Source organism: Notothenia rossii (assembly GCF_949606895.1).
Source record: "Notothenia rossii genome assembly, chromosome: 9".
NCBI classification, from domain to species: Eukaryota; Metazoa; Chordata; class Actinopteri; order Perciformes; family Nototheniidae; genus Notothenia; species Notothenia rossii.
In genome coordinates this window covers 19,757,085-19,778,083 of record NC_136907.1, presented here as the reverse complement: position 1 = coordinate 19,778,083, position 20,999 = coordinate 19,757,085, and the positions used below count along the sequence as shown (strand labels likewise).

Sequence of the window (20,999 nt, the reverse complement as noted above, 5' to 3'; positions counted from 1 at the left end):
AAATCCAGTAGAAAATGTTTCCATCGGAATGTATTTGACAAACTTAAACAAGTCAGAGGATCACCAAAGTTTTATGAACTCAAGACGACATCAGCCAAAGCAAACAAAATTCAAGGATAACCATATCGTAGTTTTGGATATTTGACTGAAAACAACCAATGTCAACCTTACTGTGGTGTCAAATAAACAGATTGTGATATGAAATGTATATTGATAAATGTAATTCCTTTTCATAGAGTCCATGTTGGAGCATCAGACTGTGTCCTTTACCACCTGAGAGTAGATCGACTCAATTCAGATCACAATCACCTGTGATGAGTGTGTTTGTGTTTCTATTTACAGCTTGTTCCGCTCTGTGACGGTGACTTTACTGCCTGACTAAGATCTCTATTGGTTTGAAAGCGTGACATTGTCTGACTCACATAAGATAGATTTCCCCTCTGATTTGTTCGTTGTTAGCTGCATTCTGTTGCAGGATTTTGAAGTGTTGTGTACCTACCTGCTTATCAATATTTTTCAATTTGTTAGACAGTGTGGTGTGCTTTTCTATTTCCAGCTTGTAAGCCTGAAAATTGCTTCTATTTAATTGCATTTCATCTTACCTGCTGGCCTGTTTGTTTTTCTGCATTTGATTCCTATTCCTGGCTGTCTCAATTGCTGTGATGCTTTAGGAAAAAGTCAAGATTACTAGGTCATTAGGATGAATCCTGCCAGTCAGGTACATTTGGTGCCAATGTGTAAAATCAGCATGAAAAATCATAAATGGACCACAAATCTCTGTGATTCTGAAGATTTACTGAAATCAATAAGCAAGATATTTCAGCCAAAAACGAAGTGATGGGACACATTTAACCGGGTTACATAAAAAAAGAAGCAATTTTTAACCCGAAATGTGAGTGTGTCGACTCATGCCATCAGTGTGAGTGACTCGGCAACAATACAACAAAGATCAGCCAGAGTTGGAGCAGAGCGTGGGATGTGACCCAGAGAAAGAAATGGAGTGACTGAGAGAGAAACAATGACATGAAAAGAGAAGAGGAAGGTCTGAGTGTGTTCAGAGTGGCGTCACAGCTGTGTTTTAAATGGGACATCAAGTGACACACAGTGGTGACAAATGTGTGTGTGTGGGCGAGCCTGTGTAAGAGTAAGAAAGTGTGACTGCATGACGTCTGATCAAGAAGTGACACACACACACACACACACACACACACACACACACACACACACACACACACACACACACACACACACACACACACACACACACACACACACACACACACACACACACACACACACACACACACACACACACACACACACACACACACACACACACACACACACACACACACACAGTGGAGGTCTTTGTGCTGAGAAATCTGCTCAAAACAGCCGGCAGTGTCACTTCAAAAAAATCGAATTCAAACTGGCTTTAATGCCATGTCCACAATTAAATACAGTGTCACAGAGTGTTCAAAGTTCAAATATATACACAATAATTCAAAAAGAAAGAAAAAGTTGTATTGTATTTGCGCTTCACTACAATATATATTAGTGTAACCAATAGTATACCGTTACCTAGTATATAGTTACCTGATCTGTCTGAGATTACCTGGCATAAACCCATGCCTGCATGTTTATTCGAGCTAACTTTGACCTCTACCTGTCTCTTTTCGAGTCGTGCTCCTAGGAGATTGTTGTCTCTCAGAGCCATTAATGTCAGGAATGAGTGACAGTGAAGCACTCTTCAGCTCCTGATTGCTGAGAGGACTCTTCACCCCCTTTTCTTCATCTGAACATCCTCAAATCAGGGGCTGTAATTATGAAATCAGCGAGTTCTTTTTCCGCATCCTCCTCACCTGTGACACTTTTTAAAAAAAAACGTTTTTATATTGAATTCACCCTACTTTGTAGTATACAAAACAAATAAACATGAACATGAACCTAAACGTTCGCCTTTAATCCAAAAACGTTTTCCATGTAAAAACAAAAAAAAGGCAGGGAACTAAATTAAACAAATAATAATAATAAAAGTAACAAATAAAAAAGATCAATAATATGCATGATAATCAAATCAAGTGCACATAGATAATATACAATATTACGATAAAATTAACTATTAAATATAAAAATAAAAGTACCTACTCAATAAAAAATGCAAGACTAATATATCACCTGTTTTTCTCTTAATTTGTCCTGTGTTCACAACATGAAGACGAATAAGCAGCCCTGCATGTGTCCTTTCTGTGTGTGTGTGTGTGTGTGTGTGTGTGTGTGTGTGTGTGTGTGTGTGTGTGTGTGTGTGTGTGTGTGTGTGTGTGTGTGTGTGTGCGTGGGTGGGTGCACATGTGTGTGGGCGTGTGTGTATTTACAGTATATTCATTTCATTTAAATCCTTCCTGAATTTGGGTTGCCGTGGTAACACAGGCAATGATGCAGTGTTGATCAGGGAGATGTTTAAACACTTGGACACGGCTCATTTGGGGGCGATGAAAGTTTTATTTCACTGCACAGGGTGATATTCAAGCACCCAGTGTTCATGTATCATTTCAATCTAAATTCTTCACTTTCTTCTTACACATTACATTTCAGCATGGCAGTTTAGCGTCAGCTTTTCAGCATAAAGCATTCCCACTAGCAATTTCTTCAGGAATTGCATTCTCTAGTTATAGATTATATCAATTAAAATAAAACTAAATCAACTACCCAGAACACATTATTTTATACAGTAGATAGAGTTGTACCATCTTAAAAGCTGAATCCAGGGTTATTCTTTCTCTCCATTTATACCAGTTCTGTTTATACATCCATGTTATATTGAGATAGCTTTAGAATTAATAATCCTTCCACAACATTACAAAGTGAGCATGTACTGCAGCTTTTAATCTTTTGGGCTCTAAATTTGTCGCAGTGACATTAACCGTGACATTAACCGTGACATTTTGGTTGTTTAGAAAATAAAAAATATGTCAAGCAGAAAGAGGAGTATTTCCGAAATACTATAGACTCTGTTGATGGAAAGATCAGGAACATAATGCAAAAAAAAGGCTTTTAACAGACAAAAACAGAATAGGGAATTAAATACAACAAATGTAGCGGCTAAAAAAACACAGATGAGACTCCTTTCCTACTTTCTTGTGGACCCCGAGTCATGCTGGCTTTCTGTTAAATTAGCCAATTACATGTACCTGCTGTCAGCGTTTCCTTGATTAAATGGAGAAATTAAACCCAGCAGAACTGTGTCCCAACTACAAATCCACTGCTGCTATAATAATCCACGGTGATTATCTCCAAAGGAAAATATGTTTCTATTCAAACTAGTTGTGCTGTTTAGCAGAGATCATTCCTTTTGCAGTGAAGTGTATGGACGTCACCGAGGCTAATAAACAAATTAATCATGAGGGATTTCTGTCACCTGGGCCTGTATTAATCAAGCGTCCTCAAACAGGATATCAATCCAAACTGTCCAGACATTCTCGGGGTGATGATTTTGGGGTCCTTAATATAAAAATAAATAAACACATTCCAGCACCTTTAATAACTTGGACTTCTATCTTTGCTGATGTTTAAGTGCACTGACCCTACAAAAACATCTAAATTGTACTATATACTTTTCCCAAGGGAGGCTGCTGTAGATAACATCCTTTGTGAGCACCTCCAGAAACCATAAGAAAACACAGATTTCTAATTGTACATATCTATGGTTATGGATTGGTTAGGTAACTGCTCAAAAACAACCGAGTTAGGTAAAGATCACGCTTTAGGAAAAAACAGCAGTCTCAATCTTTTTTTTTTAACCATTCCAAAAGGAAGTAGGATGAAATTGCTCACATTATGTAATGTCTTATATATATATATCAAATATACCCTGGAGACAATAAAGCCTTCATCAAATAATTCAATACTTTGCATCAGTCATGATTTTGGTCGTTCCAAATCAATATTTTTGGCAAATAACATTTTTAATTGTGTTGCTTTGATTTACTCTCACAATGTCCAGCCAGAAAAAAATTGAAATTGAAATGTTTACACGATTGAATTATAATATAGATTATAGAAGTGTTTGCTTTCTCTACTGATTATTTTGGAATTGATTTTCATGTTCATGTTCATTTTCATGTTGTACCTCAAGTTTTCATCAGTTCAAAAAGATTTTTCATCAGTTCAGCTGTACTAGCGTCACTCAATACCTCATTGTGACGTGAAAGCGGTTTACATCTCCTTTTCTTAAAAAAGCCTTTCAGGGTTTGAGGGTGGATGTTCCCTTGAAAAGCGGCTTTCATAACCAATCTGAGCAGAAAATAAACCTGTGAGCATCACCAAAGTGGCAGGAGCATTTCATACTTTGGATTAAGTGGAGTGAAAATGAAGGACATCAGTCTGTTTATTATGGGATGCTGTTTAAGGCTCTCAGTACTTATGAATGGATGGCCCATGAACAATTCAGAGCTGCGCCCCTGAAACCCTGCTTCATTTCTTGAACAAATATGAGTAGAAGTGAAAGAAATTCAAGTTTTGACATCTGGAGTCCGGTGTTACACCCTCTTTTGACTTTCTTTTGAGCATTGTTGTCTTAAATCTCTAACCTTTTGCTCTCAATTTCCATTCAATGAGAGTGAAAGGATGTTTGACCTGTGCTAATTAAGTCTCTAAAATGCAGCTCATCTTCATCAGGACTCTGATCGCCCTGATCAACTCTACATAGATCATCTCAATTTGATATTATAACGTTGCTTTTTTCCAGCTTTTCCACATCAAACCAGCAAGGAGATCACAGAAAAAATATTAAAATGACAGAAATCTTTCATCTGAAATCTCACAATTTCACATACAATGTTTCTGGCACAAATGATGAATAAACTAAATAAGACCAAGTTGTAATAAAGTGGAATCATCCTTTAAGGCAGATTACAGGGCATCCTCAACACAAAGATAACATGAAGGACAGTATTTTCTGACAGCAGAGACACAGCACAGCAGTTCTGATTCACACGTCCATGGAGGATGTTAGGGAGCTTTCCTGATTCCAAAATGTCCCCTTTGACCTCTGTCTTTTATAAAAGCAGAGACTCCAGAAAGTCCACAGCAGTCTTTAAGTCCAGAGGTTCTTCAGTCTCATCATCCTCCTTTTCACAGAGACGTCCAGAGTGATGGTTTTGACAACAAACAGAGATTCAACACAGACAGGAAGTGACGCTGACGCAGCAGCAGGCTTTGAATGAGCAGTGTGTATAAAAAGAGGCGAGGAGAACCTTTAAACACAAAAAGGCACCTTGGATGGGAAGGACTTTGTCATCTTTGATCTAATTGAACTGGTTTAAATGAACCGCTTTCACAATACACTGGTGGAGGGCTCTGTGGCTGAACAAAGGCAGAGAGCAGAATGCAAAGTATGACAGGCTTTAAGACTGATTTATACAAAGGAAACTAAACAATAGACCATTCTCTGCACACACACATTCAAAAAGAATCCCTTTGCAAAAGAGATTTATAAAAAGCAGACCATTGTTTTTTTATTTTAAACAAAAAAATTGACAAAGATGGAAAAATATAAAAAAACATCTGAAAGGATGAATTCTGCTTTTCAAAAAACAGTGTATTAGAGCTGCAACACTTTGATGATTAATCCATTAGTCAATCAAAAAAAAGGGCAATTATATTAAGAATCAGTTAATTAATTTAGTACATTTTAGAGCAAACATTTATAAACTTTTGCTGAATCCATCATCTCAAACACTATAATTTAAAGCTTATCTTTTGGTTTTGGACCTTCATTTGAGAACTGCTGTTATTATAACTAGCATTCAAGATTTCCTGACATATTCATCGACAGCTCATTGTCTGATTTATAAACAATCAGAAAATTCATGAATTAATGGTTAGTTGCAGCTCTAGACTTTAAAGATAAGGTCATTCAAATGAGAAAAAAACACACTTTTATCTCCTAACTGCAATCATATCTGGCCATGCAGATAGTTTTGGTTTAAATCTTGCTATTTTGGTTGATAGAAATGCATGCTGGGATACTTGCACACACAGGGATATGTTTTTCTATTTGAAAACCTGAGCAACTAAAAATAAATCTGCATGGTTAGATAAGACGAGATGCGACTCAGATGTTGTTTTTAAATCACATTGTTCCAGACATTTATGAATTAGTTCCATATCGTCTGGTGTCTGTCATTGGTCTTCTTCAACCTCAGAAATAACATGAAAGCCATTGGTACATTCAGAGGTATTTCATTTTAATAGCTTTACAATCAGAGGCCATTCTGTTTGAAGAAGACTGCAACAGAGGCGTTTCCCTGCAATCCCAGGATTTATCCCCAAAGCTTGAGTTACTCTTGCTTTGTTGCTCCCATACATGACATGGTCTACCAGCAGGGAGAACATATGTAAACCTGCACAGTCTGAGAATCATCCGACCATCATCTGCTCATGAAGAAAAGACACAGAGGGAGAGAGGATACAATTGCGTAAAGGAATACATTCTACAGAAACCCTGAGAGACAAGTGGTAACAAAACGCTGTGTTTGGAACGCAACTTAAATAAATGCTAATTACTGAAAGTAGCAACTAAATACTAGGATTCTGATCGAACATCGACTTATTTGAATAACAAGTTTTGCAGGTTAGCTCAACATGCAAAGATGTCAACTTTATTCTTCCAACAGATTAAACTGTGTGCTGAATTTTTCACCAAAAAAGGGTTTAAAATGAGTAGCTCTGTCAGTCAAATGTATATGAAAATCAACAACTGACTAAATGAAAGGACTAAACAACTGTCTGAAGTCCAGAAACTGAAACTTAGGAACCTAGTGGAAATCCAATGTTAGCCTAATTTTTCCAGAGCATGAAAATGATTAATTTAAATCTCAGAGTTTCTGTAAAAATGAACAAAACAACTGTTGTATCTATAAGAAAAACACACTCTTGACAATAATAAGAGGAGCTGCACTAACGCAAGATACAGTGTAAAGAAATCCTTAATCAAAGAAAAACAATAATACTATTGATATAAAAATATCTGCAGATAGAGACAACTTCTTGGCCCTGGCATCTCCATTTAAAAACCAAGCAAAGGTCATTTTAAAATGTTAAATAGAAGAAAGAGCAGTGAGGCTTATTTCAGCAGAATGGAAGGAAGAAGAAAAGTGGTCAGAGTTCATGAGCTGAAGGTCACTGGTTTGATTCCCTGGACAAAGTGGGGAAAGTACGCTCAGTCCTCCCTTAGTCTGCCACAGTGCCCTACAGCAAGGCACTTTTACAGCAAGCGTTTCAGTGGATCTGCTCCAGCAGCAGCTTCCAGATCAGTGAGATGGACATGTGTTTAAGTGGATGTGAAAAAAAGTCTTCCAAAAATCAACAAAAGCAAAAAACAAAAACAAAAATATCTGTTCATCTTCCGTAAGTTCCCGTCTCCTCGTTTGGAATGCGTCAACCAGTAATTTTTCACAACTTTTTATTTTTTAAATAACATTTAACATTATGGTTATGTTGAAAATATACATTCTGACATTTAGAGATAGTATTATGTTAAAAATACAAATGTGCAAAAGTTGTAAACAAATTAGATCCTGTGTGTGTGTGTGTGTGTGTGTGTGTGTGTGTGTGTGTGTGTGTGTGTGTGTGTGTGTGTGTGTGTGTGTTTGTGTTTGTCACAGCCTGGTGGGCTCCTCATCGCTGTCGCTGCAGTTACCACAGCAGTCCTGCAGGGGGGTGGGGGGTGGGGGGTGGGGGGGGCAGAGAGCGGAGTGTCACAATGAGACGTTTTTCAGCCTAAGCAGCTTCTCACATGAGGTTATATATTATATATGTTTTCTGATTACCTCTCTGATCTCTAGCTGGTGCAAACACATGTATAAATGTAAAAGTATGCTGGTGTTTTGAAGGGAGGGGGTGCACTGACCTGCCGGCCGAAGAGTCGCTGCAGCAGACCCTGTTTGGGCGGAGGAGACGGCTGTCCCCTCCAGTCCAGGTCTGGAGGAACCGTCCCGTCCTGGTGGAAAACATTCAGCTCCATAAAGCACTCTGTCTCGATCATCTGCAGAGAAAATACTCAACTTCATTCTTTGTGTACAGAGAGACATATAAAGTACATTTGTTAAAAGGTTTAACAAATCATAATGTGATTTCACTTCATTATCTTTAAATTGAACGTATGGCATACGAGTTTAGCTTCTCTAAATCTTTCATGTTTGTTGGATTGAGAGTTGAAAACAAAGAGAGGTCAGGACAAGAGTGGCAAAAATCCCTATTTGAAAAAAGAAAAGAAAACCTGCAACCCTTAATCGATTTTACAGCGGTATTAAATAGTTGAAACAAAACTGCTTGAAAAAAAATGTCCTGCAATAATATTTTTGATAAATGAATATCAGTTATGTTTTGTTGGGAAAATCCTTTAAAAACAGACAAAACCTATGATTAATCAACATATCCAAATTCTACGACGTTATCTAGTTTAAAATATCGCGATATCGATATAGTATGGAGATATTGCCCTGCCCTACTGTAAGTCCCGTTAGCACAAAGGTATTCGAATCTGATGTTACTGCAGATGTTGTGTTTATGAATGTCTCTCACCTCGTCCTGCCAGGGGATGGACACGCTGCCCGTGGACACTTTGCAGTAGAAGGACGCGTCTTTGGGCTCCAGCTCCACTCCTTTCACTGTGGAGAACTGCTCGATGTCCAGCACGTCTTTACAGTAGATGGCCTGCGGCTGCAGACACACGGACGAATAACTTTTAAAACACATTTACATTTAAGATGCCAGGATTAACTGAATAAGGGTGTTTATAAGAACCACAACTAAAAGCATTTGAACTGCAAACCTAGGAAGTGGGTTTCCATATTATATGTATATAATACACATAAATAAACAAGATTCTATATATACATACATATACACATGTACACACACAGTACACACATGTACACACATGTATGTACACACATGTAAACACATGTATGTACATGTACACACATGTATGTACATGTACACACACACACACACACACACACACACACACACACACACACACACACACACACACACACACACACACACACACACACACACACACACACACACACACACACACACACACACACACACACACACACACACACACACACACACACACACACACACACACACACACACACACACACACACACCAGGTTTAAAAGTAGGATTTAAAAAGGTCCTTTCCAGGGTAAACATGAAGTCAAATACCAAATCAATTAAAAGCCAAATGAATGAACAAAGAGGAATAGAAAGTAGAAAAAAGGTACAAAATAAATTAACATATCAAATCTATGTATTTGTATTTCTTTTTTTTAGGTAAACCAAAACACATAGAATGACAGAAACAAAACTACAAACAAACAATTCAATCAGTTATTCATCCTATTACTTACATATTACTTTACTCTTATTGTTGTTCAAATAGCCCTTGTGTATCTGTCCTATCCTGTGTTTAACTCTTATTGCTGTTGCTGCATCACACCTGAAATTCCCTACAGGGAATAATAAATGTTTATCAAATCTTCCAACACTAAACGTGCAACAGTGCGCTCACTGTGGGGAATCCTTCCTGTGGCAGACACCTTGCACGTTAATGATGCTCCGTATAATGAGCCTCACTGACATGCGTATTAATCAGATCCATTCATTCCACTTTCTTTTCTGAGAAGATTGAATTTCCAGCGCTCTATTTAAAAAGGACATTTTGAGACAAATTAGCTTTCTCACTGATTAAGAAGATTTAGATATGTTGATCATTAATGTTACTCTTGCAGCTATAGTGTTATTTACGTTATTAGTCAAGCATAGATTACCATCAATATATATTGTGTAGGGCTGTCAAACGATTAAAATGTTTAATCAGATTAATCACAGTTTTAAAATGAATGAATCATGATTAATCACCATCTGAACTATGTCCAAAATATGCCATTTCTTTATGTATATTGTTGTGGGAATGGAAAGATAAATTAAAGAAGGCGGATATATCCATTTAACATACAGTATGTATGTATGTTTATTATAACATTGTTCTGTGTGTCAAAATGAAAGACAGCCCACACACCTATCAATCATCAAACCGTGGGGTCTTATTTCATTACGTGTTGATTTCTATCAACACGTAATATTGTATGATGTATATTGAGATGTACTACAGCAAAAGGATTCTCCGTCGGGACTTCCTGCAACAACGCCACGCCGTTATCTTGATTCTGATTGGCCAGAAGACATTATCAAAGATGTTCTATTGAGAAGACGCTCACTACGTGACTAAAGTTTTCAAAACCGTTTCTAGTCTTTGGTATTTCCAGACAAGTGGCTAGTGAAATCAATCTTACTAACTGCTGTCTGTGCAATTTACTCCGCGCGAGTTGGCGGACTTTATTTAGCTTACTTTAACATCATTTTTCACGGTGGGGCTAAGCCATTTCTTGGTATGGCTGTAGCCTACCCCAGCCATACCCTGGCGCTGCCACTGGTGGGATGTATGGGGCGGGCCATTCTGCGCATGCGTTAAATGCGTTAAATATTTTAACCATAAGATTTAACGCAATTAATTCAAAAAATGAATTACCGCCGTTAACGCGATAATTTTGACAGCATTAATATTGTGATATAATTATCATTCTGTATATTTAAAATTGTGTATTCTATAGAAATTCTATGGATAAGTATCTGTTTATAGTCGTATGTATATATTTACTGATTATATTTTTAACATAAGTGCAATGCTTTGTTAGCATGCTGCTGCAACAGAATAACTTTCCAATTTGGGATCAACAAAATCTAATCTAATGAAGTTTTATCTAATCTAATCTAAATTGGTTATCCCCGGCCTATTGTTGATTTTAGTCATTAAAACTGTGCTATCATTGCTAACGCTAATAGCTACACCTGTGCTAACACCACCTGGATCTATATTTGTACTTCAGAGATAAAACTTAAACATAATATGTTATCAAAGTTCTTTATTTTATCATGTCACTCCCTGAGTAAGAATAAGTCTTCTTAAAATTGACAGTTTTGTAACACAAAGCTTTCTCAGTGAACGTGAGTAAATACGGTGGACTCACATCAGGAATGAATGGCGCCTGCAGCATGCCGGCAGCGAGGCGTTTGAAGTTGATGGAGCGGAAGAGGGGATGGGCTTTGACCTCTGAGGCTCCCCCTTGCTCACATCCCAGCCTCTCTGAGGGCTCTTTGGCCAGAAGCTAGAGAATACAAAACAACAGGAAGTTACAAATTAGACAAACAAATAAAACAAATAAGGTGTGAACTACTGTAGTGTCGTCATGATACTGGAATGTCCAATGATAGAAGACTGGGAACATTTACATCCTGGTTGGGAAATATGTGTTATGTCTGCTTTTACTTCCTGTCCCTGTGATTTCCCTCCTGTTTGATCACCTGATTCTGTTCACCTGATGGCCTTGTGCTTTTCCTTCTCTCCCCAGCTGTGTCTTATCCTTTTGAATAGTTCTGCATGTATTTAAGTTATGATTTTCTGTGGGTCTCTGTTGGTTCCTTGATTTTTTGTGGTTTAAAATCTTTAATCAAGGTATTTTTCCGTTAAAACCGTTGTCCATCCTGCACTTGGGTACAACCTGCTCTGCCCGACCATGTCAAAATCTGATATTGAGGGGATAGAATTTCAGATACTTATCAAAAGATGAAGATACAAAATACATTTCTTTGGTTGATTTGACATCTAAGTGTGTTGCTTGTTGACAATCTCTGTTGTTGCTGCAGGATTTGGGCCATGAAAAACTTTTTTTGACCGGAAACTGTCTTTTTAAAGAAGCTCTTTGTCCTGGTGACAAGAATGAGCAGTCTGCACTTCTTTTTGTGCAGTGCTAATGTCAGTGTGAACACAATCTAAAGTGATGAAAACACACAAAGGGAGTGAGGAAGCTTGTTTGCCAACTAGAGATGAAGTACATGCAGTACCAACATTGTGTAACGGAGCCTTGCAGGGTGAGGAAAGGGATGCAGCCAAAGTGACAGAAACATGTATCCTCAGTATCCAAAAAATAGTGTCACATTGTTGTAAACAAGCATCTCCTCTTTGCAGTTTTAGTTTTTCCTAGGTTCATTAGGATATGGTAATTTATTGAGCGCGAGCAGATGGTAGCAACCGACCAGAGCACATTCGAGACGAGTGGAACATCCCACCCACCATTCGACACAGGGACTTGGCGTCCTCGGAAAACTTGCTGGAATATTCCTCCTCCACCTCCCTCACTAGCCGCTCCACTTCCTCCCTCTTGATCTTCTTCTTCCTCTGCTGGAAGGGAGACTGGCCCTCGATCATCTCGTACAGCAGGCATCCCAACGCCCACCAGTCGGGGCTGAACGTGTAGCGCTCGTTCTTCACCACCTCCGGAGCTGGAGGGGGAAGGAAGGCATTTGTTGGAGCTGAAGGTCATTCAGAAACACAGAATCTAAAAGCTCTGCGTTGAAATAAGGTTTATTCCTGTTTTTCTGTGTCTTTTTAAAAATGTGTTTACCTTTTATTTATACATTTACATTTAATTGATATGCCATTCGTAGCAAACTTCATGTAAATAATATCCTACTTTAAATTATGTTTGCTGTTATTTGGCCCTTCAAAGTGTTTATTGTCAGATTTGTATCTTTCACGGTCAACTTTTATATATTTACATTTTCTGTTCTGTTTTATTTTCTGTTTGATTGTATTCTATATTTTCTGTTGGGTTATTTTCTACTCTTTTTGTTTTCCAGATTATGTGCAATACCTTTGTTTTAACATGCTGCTGTAACGAAAACATTTCCCAATTTTGGATCAATAAAGTATATCTTATTTCCTTTAACAGATGTGCTTTGTTCCGAATATAAAGTCATATTTTTACATACGTATTACGTATACAAGTATTTAAGTACGATAAGTAAAATGTACTTTAAGTATTAGGAGTAAAAGTACTCCCACATGTAACCCACTCATGGTTTTAGTTACTTAAATATGAATTGGATTGTTTCATCTTTACCAATTAATCATATTTTAAACTTTTTCCCCTTAGTATTCTGCATTTATATTATAAATAATAATAATATAATAATAATAATAATAATAATAATTCTGTCAAATAAATGTAGTGGAGTAATAAGTACAAAAGTTTGCTTCCAAAATGTAGTAGAGTAGTAGTATAAAATGAAAATACTCAGGTAATATTTTGTAAAACTTCCTATATTTACATATAACATAGATGAATCACAACAAAGAAAACAAGAAGAAACAAAGATAAAACTGAAAGACAAAATGAAAAAAAATGTATAATAACTCTAAGCATTAATATATTAAAGCTGATCACAAAGCAATGTCTCATATTTCGTCATTGGTCGAAATAAAGCAGAGGTAGGGAAACAGTTTCTATTAAAGACGTGTAGAACTGGATAAAGGTCGGAGGTTACTTACACATGTAGCCTACGGTTCCCACGCGTCCTTTGATGGTCTGTCCTTCTGGAACATGAACCGCTAAACCCAGGTCTGAGATCCGGATGTGGCCTGAAGACACACACACAAATCTGATTCAGAAAATGATGATGTTGTTTTAAATGTGTTATATACATAAACTTGACTTGACTGTTTGGTGTATATACAGTAAAGGGACATTGATTCTATGTTTTCTTGTACCTGGATTATTTAATTCTGATACCAAACAGAAAATGATAAATAGAATTATGTTTTAAGTACTGACTTTTTGGTTATTTTAGCTCTAATATTCTTGTCAGTCAAAACATTGCTGGGTTCATACACGTCTCACTTCAACTCTTAATAGGCTGTATAATGTTCACTTTCGTGTTTCTGATTTGTATCTTGTGATTCATGAATCCCCCTGAGAGGATCATGTGATAAAGACCTTTATGTTTGTTTCCTTTTGTGCAGAATGTAAGTTACAACCACCAGCGGATATGCATGGAGAGCCACATTATCTGAGCAAATGATCCATGTTTACACTCGAGTTGCAGTAGTTTTCTTCATAAACTAAGGAAAAAAACGTCCACTTGAATGATGAATCTATTTACCCTAGCTCTATTATTAATAACTAAGCATTGTAATGGTTTGCAGTTTTGTTGAAGCTCCATTTATTTTATCCTGATCATACATAATGTAATACTTTTTAACAAATCTTGGAAACATATTGATTCTGTTCTAACCAGACTCAGGTGTCTGGTTTTGTGGGTGGATATTAGTCTTAGGACTTTATTTGCAAGAAAAATGACCAACTCGATCCGACAATGAAATATTATCGTATCCTCTTTATGTTCTCATACTAGAACATTGCATTCTTGTTTGTCTCTGATATTTTAATGTGGCTTTAGATCAGGTCTAACTGTGGGATGTAATGAGAATATTTAGCAGAGACTCTGAGGGAGGAGAGTTTCTCTGAAAGCTTCTGGTTTCAGGATGAGTTCTGCCGGAGTCAGAGTGCCCTCTGGTGATTCACAGTGGAAAAAATCTCACAAATGTATTTCTTTAAAAAAGGACTATTGAGCTTTGTTTAGCTTCGGTCACAGTAAATGTACCAGATCAAGTTCTTATTGTATCTTATCTTATCCTTAACATCCCACAGACAGGTAACAATGCATGTCACAACCTATGTTAACCTATATAACCTGGATTATGATGATGGAGGCATTAATGTGTTCATAATGCTTATGCTAGTGGTGCTAATTTAAATTACTTTGTAAACTGCTGCTGGATATCTTAATCTACAAATATATGCCAATGTTTATTTATTGTTGAATTCATCTTTTCTATAAAGGAATAATCTAAAAAGATGAAGCAACTAAGATTAAGATGAACTTTTATTAATCTCGAGGGAAAATTCAGTTTTTCTCTTTGGTGTTGGTTTACTGTTACAACTGCACAAATTAGGCCCAAAAGACACACACACATGCAAAAAAACACCTGTAAGTAAATGTAGAGGAGTACACATTTCAATATTGGCTTCCAATATGTAGTTGAGTAAAATTATAAAGCAGCATAAACTGAAAATGCTATAGGGTACAAGTACCTCAAAATTGTACTTAAGGACAGTATTTAGGTAAATGAACTTCATTACCTTCCAACACTGCCCTTAGACCTCTGAGTTTGTGCACAGATGGAAAGCTGACAGGCAGGTAGGCCATCCAGTTATTTTAGCCGGGCCGGCTAAAATGATCCGTTGAGCTTTTTACAGTACTACGGCTTCCACAGATGAAATCTTTTTATGGATTTTTTGACAAAGCACTTAAGATATTAATTGCTATCGGGATGTTAAGAGCATTCCATGGAATATAACAAAAAGTGTATCTCGAGCCGGTTTCTCAAACTTACCTACCCCACCTTTTAGTTAATGTACCTACCGTAGTTACTTTCGGCTACTGGTTCTAACCAAATTCAGATGTCTGTTTTTAGATTTGTATTTGAGATTTCAAGGATTTAAATATGCTTCTTAATAATGCTACTCACCGTGGTCGTCCAGCAGGATGTTCTCTGGTTTGAGGTCTCTGTGTGACAGAATGAAGAGAAGAGCCAGTTAGACAAGAGGCCAAAGAGGACAGATCGTGAGACAATCTTCCGTGGGGCTCAGAGACCTGTAGACGATGCGTTCTCGGTGCAGGTCCTCCAGCCCGCAGCAGATCTCTGCAGAGTAGAACACGGCTCTCTTCTCGTCGAAGCCGGCGTCGCCCATGTGATAGACGTGGAACTTCAGGTCCCCCCCGTTCATCAGGGTCAGCACCAGGCACAGAGCGTCCTTCGTCTCGTAGGCGTACGCTAAACTGACCTGGAAACAAACAGAGGAAGGTGATGTGTTAATGCAGGGAAATGTTTTAGGTGTAAATGCTGCTGAGATGTTAGAGAGCTTACATCTTCAAATCATATAGTTCTGGTAGTTTAGTCATAAGAAAATACTTGTGTTTTGATAAATAACACAAACATTTTAAACCTATCATAATTCTAGCTTCAGAGTAACATGAATATTGTTTTGTTTTGGACTCTTGCTTAGACATAAATTGTAATCATTTTTATTAATTGAAAGAATTGTTATTTTAAATACTATGTGCAGGCCTTTTAAAAAAAATATATGATATTGTTTTATTTTCTTCATCTCTATCTATACTTTCTGTAACAACGTACATTTCCCCTTTGTTGGATGAATAAATGAATTCTGATTCTGGAAAAATCCTTTTACAGACGTTTTTCTGGTTCTCGGAAATAGTAATGGTTGTTTATTTAATATTTTCAGATGTTGTGTAACAGTTGAAAAAATGTAAAGATCACATACTGTATATAGTAGAGCCATAAAAAGCTAAATAATAAGCTAAAAGAGGCTAAAATGTGCTGAATAGATGAGGGTTATGCAGACATTGCTGATAATTCTATTTTAGGTTCATTATCAACAGTCAATAACTGAGGCCTTACATAATTATAGTGCATTAAAGTAACATTTACTAAATCTATCTAAAAATATGTCCTGGAGTATTTTCCCTTAACTGTAGGATGTTTAGGAGGCTGACATCACCATTATGTGCACGTCCCAACAACTAAAAATGCTACCTGCTGCCAAAACCTCTTAAAAATAAATTCTTTAATGAAGTCTGTTGTTTTTCTGTTTTTGCTTTGGAGCCATGTTGACCCCTGAGGGACTCCGCGGCGGCCCCGGGAGCCCGGACCAGTCAACTGAGTCCAAATTAAAAAAAGAAGCTGAACAAAGGTTGCTGGCAGAGAATCAAACCTGACCAGAGACGGGACAAACGACCAGGTTGTCTTTTAATTACTGCAGTTGTTAATGTTGCAGACATCACGTCCCATTGACGCACACAGAGAGTCACTCAGGAGGAATAGGTGAAGAGTTTCAGTTGTCTCATTTTGAGAAAACTAAAATATCACTAGAGCGTCAAATGTATATTAATCCACCACTGAAAATAGTCCCCGACACAAATGCTCTTTTCCTTACTCACTGTGTAAAACAATTCTAAAAACTACGGTGGCAATCTGTTGTAGGAAATTACTGAATCACACTTTTAAGAAGGAACCAGCAAGTTTGGGGGTGACTTGCCTGTACATTTCCAAGGGACAGCCTACAACATTATCTGCTTAAGATTAAAAAACTGTTAAAAAAAAAATGGGACACTGATTTAAAAAACTGTTGGTCGACATACTGTTAATAATAATAATATTACTAATAAACTGAATTTGTATAGCACTTTTAATACATGAGGTGCAGTTCAAAGTGCTTTTATAACATGGCACAGATCACAAATTGAAACAAAAAACAAGAAATTCAATTTGGGTCAAACCATAAATGCAATTCAAGTGACAAAAGGAGGTACAAAAAGGTATGAATAAAATGCGATGCTTACTACAAATCTGCTGTTGATTTTCTCCAGGATCTGTTTCTCATTGAGCGCCATGGACTCTCCTTTCCTTTTCTTTATTCTCTTTTTCTCCAGTTTCTTACAAGCGTACATTTTCCCCGTGGCCCGTACCTGACACGCACACACCTGCAGCGTAGAAATTAGGAAAAAGTTGACAACTCTTATTTCCATGCATGTACGTCCATAAAAAACTGCAGCCACAAAATAAACAATACACCCTCTCTTAAAGGTGACCTATCATGCAAAATGCACTTTTGTACGTCTTTTATACATGAATGTGCGTCCCCGGTATTCCAGGGAACTCACCAAGTGTCAGAAAACACAACCCTCTCTATTTTCCTCCATACCCAAAACTCTTAAAAAGGGGCAGCAACGGATCTGATACAGACTGATCCAGATTTGAACACTTCTATGACGTCACAGAAGTGGCGCTACGGCTATTGGGCCAACTCGACTAATCAGGAGGAGACAGCCACGGACATTGCCGTTCGAAAGCGCTGGAGACGCTGTAGTACATATGCCAGGCCTGTAGATGGTGCTGTTCTCACAGAATCAGCCCATTCAAAGACAGTGTTAAATTGAGCGAAATGAGGAATGGCTAAAATGTATGATCTGTTTGGTATTTTGAAAAATAAAAGGAAAAATATGCCTTATATAAGTATGGTCCTACACTATGTTATTCAAATATAGCATGATAGGTCCACTTTAATAAAAACAAGCCCATCTTGTGACTTCTCATTTCTAACCCCAAACAAGACTGTGATTGTAAAGGATCAGATCATAAGGTAACACAGGATGGCACCTCAGGGTGTTAAAAATTAGCGCCTTGTTAGAGAAAGTGGCACATTCATGTATAAAAGACGTACAAAAGTGCATTTTGCATGATAGGTCACCTTTAAGAGAGGGTGTATTGTTTATTTTGTGGCTGCAGTTTTTACTGCAGGATTTCAATATCATCTCAACTATCTTTAACCCTTATCTTTCTTTTTTTTCTCATCCATTTCTACACTGTTTTTATAATACTCTGTATTCATTGCACGCACTGACTTTTGATGAGAAGATAAGCATTGCGCTTCCATTAAGTTGGAAGAGTTACAAAAGAACAGTTTGGTAATGAACCTCTTAGATGCAGTTCATAGATGCAATTTAGCAACTGGATTTGTAGGAGGGAAAATACTAACATTTTACTATAACTCTAGTTATTTGAGTTAATGCAACAATTATCAGATATTTGTGTGGATACAAAAAAGCCTAATTGCTTAACTTCTGTTACTTTGTTAGAAGGTTCACAGTAAAACCATATGTACAGTATATCACATTATCATCAACAAATCTGGTAATTCAGAGCCTAAAATAAATAGAGTAAAGCTGTGGAGCCCGTCTCCTGATGTTATGTCATTTAACAATTTGATTTATCTCCTCATCTGATCAATGCCGTCTTTTATAGAAATGTAATACTCTTGTAAAGTCTCTTCCTACTCTGATGTCTGTGTCCAGTGTGTGGTGCTATAAACCACCATTACTTAGAAACTATACAGCTCTAACACAGCTCTACCTCTGAAACGCCTTAATGAGCCTAATTTGGAAAAAACGGAGGGATGATGCAGCTTATTACCGACTCGTCCAGAAGGAGCCAGCATAATCTACGGTGGAATAAAAGTTGATTTGTCCTGCATTGAATCATTCATTATACATGTAAAGAATGTACTGACTTCTTTATACATCTCATCCTCTCTCTAACCCTTACCCTTTTCTTTTTCATATATTTATTATTTGTACTTATCAATAAGATAATATCCTCTTCCTTGTGTTTTACGAATAAAAAAAAAATAAAATTATTTAGAGGACATATTATGAAAATGTTCAGGTTCATAATTTTATTTTGTGCCTCTACTGTGACATGTTTCCATGCTGTTCAAAAAGGAATCCAATGGAGGCGTTTTAGGCGGGGAGGGGGGCGGGGGGGAGAGAAACTCCGTCTGGAGGGAACTTTGGGATTCAAACCTTTGCAGACCATTTACATGCACTTAAACCTATAACACTACAGGAAAGGCAACACCCCAAACCGCATAAAAGGGCCTCTTTAAAGTTGAAATTGAATGCACTCACCTCTCCAAAGCCTCCTTTCCCTAAAACTCTGTACTGTCGGAATGTATTTTTCGTAACTGGTTGCCTGTTGGACACAAACAGAAACTCATATAAATAATGACTGCAACACATGTTAGTACGTAACATAACGTTATTAATATAACGTTATTAACACTTTGTCAAAGTTGTCAAATGTGGATCCTTTTTGGGGCATTATTAATGCCTTGGGTTTATTTGACGTTATGGTGAAAAGGGCCCTTGAATGTTTTATTTTAATGCATCTGTGAATGTGATAACAAAGCTATTCAACTGTTTAAGCTTACATTATGTGGATATCCAGGTCAGTAAGTTTGTGGGACAGACGTTGACATAGATGTTATGGGGAAAGTACGTATTTTAAGGTGAATGTAAATTTGAATGCTTGTGAAGTGTATTCAAAACAATAATGACCTTGTGTGACTGGTAGCTGCCATTGAAGCTCAGTGTTTCAACAGTGATCTTAAAAACAGTTTTAGAGTGTGCAGTTAGTCATCAGTGTATGGATTAATGACGCTGCTAATGAGGAGCACCACCAATGACCCGGTCCCTGGACACTTTGGTTATTGAAGCAGGTAAATTGAATGGACTCATTAAAAGAGAATGAGTCATTCAATGCTTAATAAACCCTGCGATGGTAGTTGTCCTGCTTGTTCTTACACTGAGTTTTCCAGTAATTGGTATTGGTTTGTGTAGTCTTGTATTCAGGCCTGTATTGACCCACTGACTTCCTGAGTTGTCTTTTAAACAGACGCCAGCATAATGAATCGTGGCGTTTGAGGTGAGCAGTACAGTTCAAGTCTCTGCTAGAGAACACGTACAAAGTAACATTGCGTATACAATGTGTTCTAACTGCATAGTGTGTTTGCATGTTTTTAAATTGTAATTGTATTGCTGTGCGAAATGCAGTTTTTCAAACTTCCCAATTTGCCGACATCTAAAACAACCAAATTCTAGTCTTTGTGATCATTCATAGTGCTTTCACATATAGTACAAGTCAGAATAGAACTATTCACACCCATGCACACACTGTTGGCTACTGGGGGTCAATTTGGGGTTAGGAATCTGCCACCCATCCACTTTTGGACTGCAGAGGCTGGTTATCAAACCATCGAAACCTTGGTTTTGTGGACAACCATTCTACCACCCAAATGACTGTTGCATAGAATAATAACAATAGTAAGTAAACCCTGAAATACTAAACAAAAACACGGGAGCTAATTGTGACCTCACCTTGGAAAATATTGAATTGAATGGAAGAGGTAATGTTGACTTACATCTGTCAAAATCAATTTTCATTGGATGTTAGTGTTGACCTGTTATTCCCTGGGTGATAGTCAATGGACGCAAAACTAAAATGTTCTATTAATTCAGTGTGAACAGTGGTTGTAACAAAAGTTGCAGCTGCCTCTAATCAACATGACCCAGTTCTGTGCCATCAGCCCATCAGTCTGTGGGTA

General features: G+C 37.4%; 1 protein-coding gene across 2 annotated transcripts in view; it reads right to left on the bottom strand.

Moving 5' to 3' along the window:
• Positions 1–4,369: 4,369 nt before the first annotated feature.
• Positions 4,370–20,999, bottom strand: part of grk6 (G protein-coupled receptor kinase 6) — a 47,035-nt gene continuing 30,405 nt past the window's right edge. Inside the window, exons 7-17 of one of the 2 annotated variants that reach the window (XM_079647554.1) lie at positions 19,525–19,588; positions 17,401–17,541; positions 15,631–15,821; positions 15,506–15,543; positions 13,466–13,555; positions 12,209–12,417; positions 11,106–11,243; positions 8,587–8,724; positions 7,913–8,047; positions 7,659–7,712; positions 4,370–7,628 (exon numbers count right to left, since the gene is read on the bottom strand). In XM_079647554.1, the coding sequence (XP_079503680.1) occupies positions 7,662–7,712; positions 7,913–8,047; positions 8,587–8,724; positions 11,106–11,243; positions 12,209–12,417; positions 13,466–13,555; positions 15,506–15,543; positions 15,631–15,821; positions 17,401–17,541; positions 19,525–19,588 (1,195 nt within the window). In that variant the 3' untranslated portion in view covers positions 4,370–7,628; positions 7,659–7,661. Of the gene's footprint in view, positions 7,713–7,912; positions 8,048–8,586; positions 8,725–11,105; positions 11,244–12,208; positions 12,418–13,465; positions 13,556–15,505; positions 15,544–15,630; positions 15,822–17,400; positions 17,542–19,524; positions 19,589–20,999 lie in introns of both variants that reach the window. The other variant, XM_079647553.1, reaches the window with a different exon arrangement.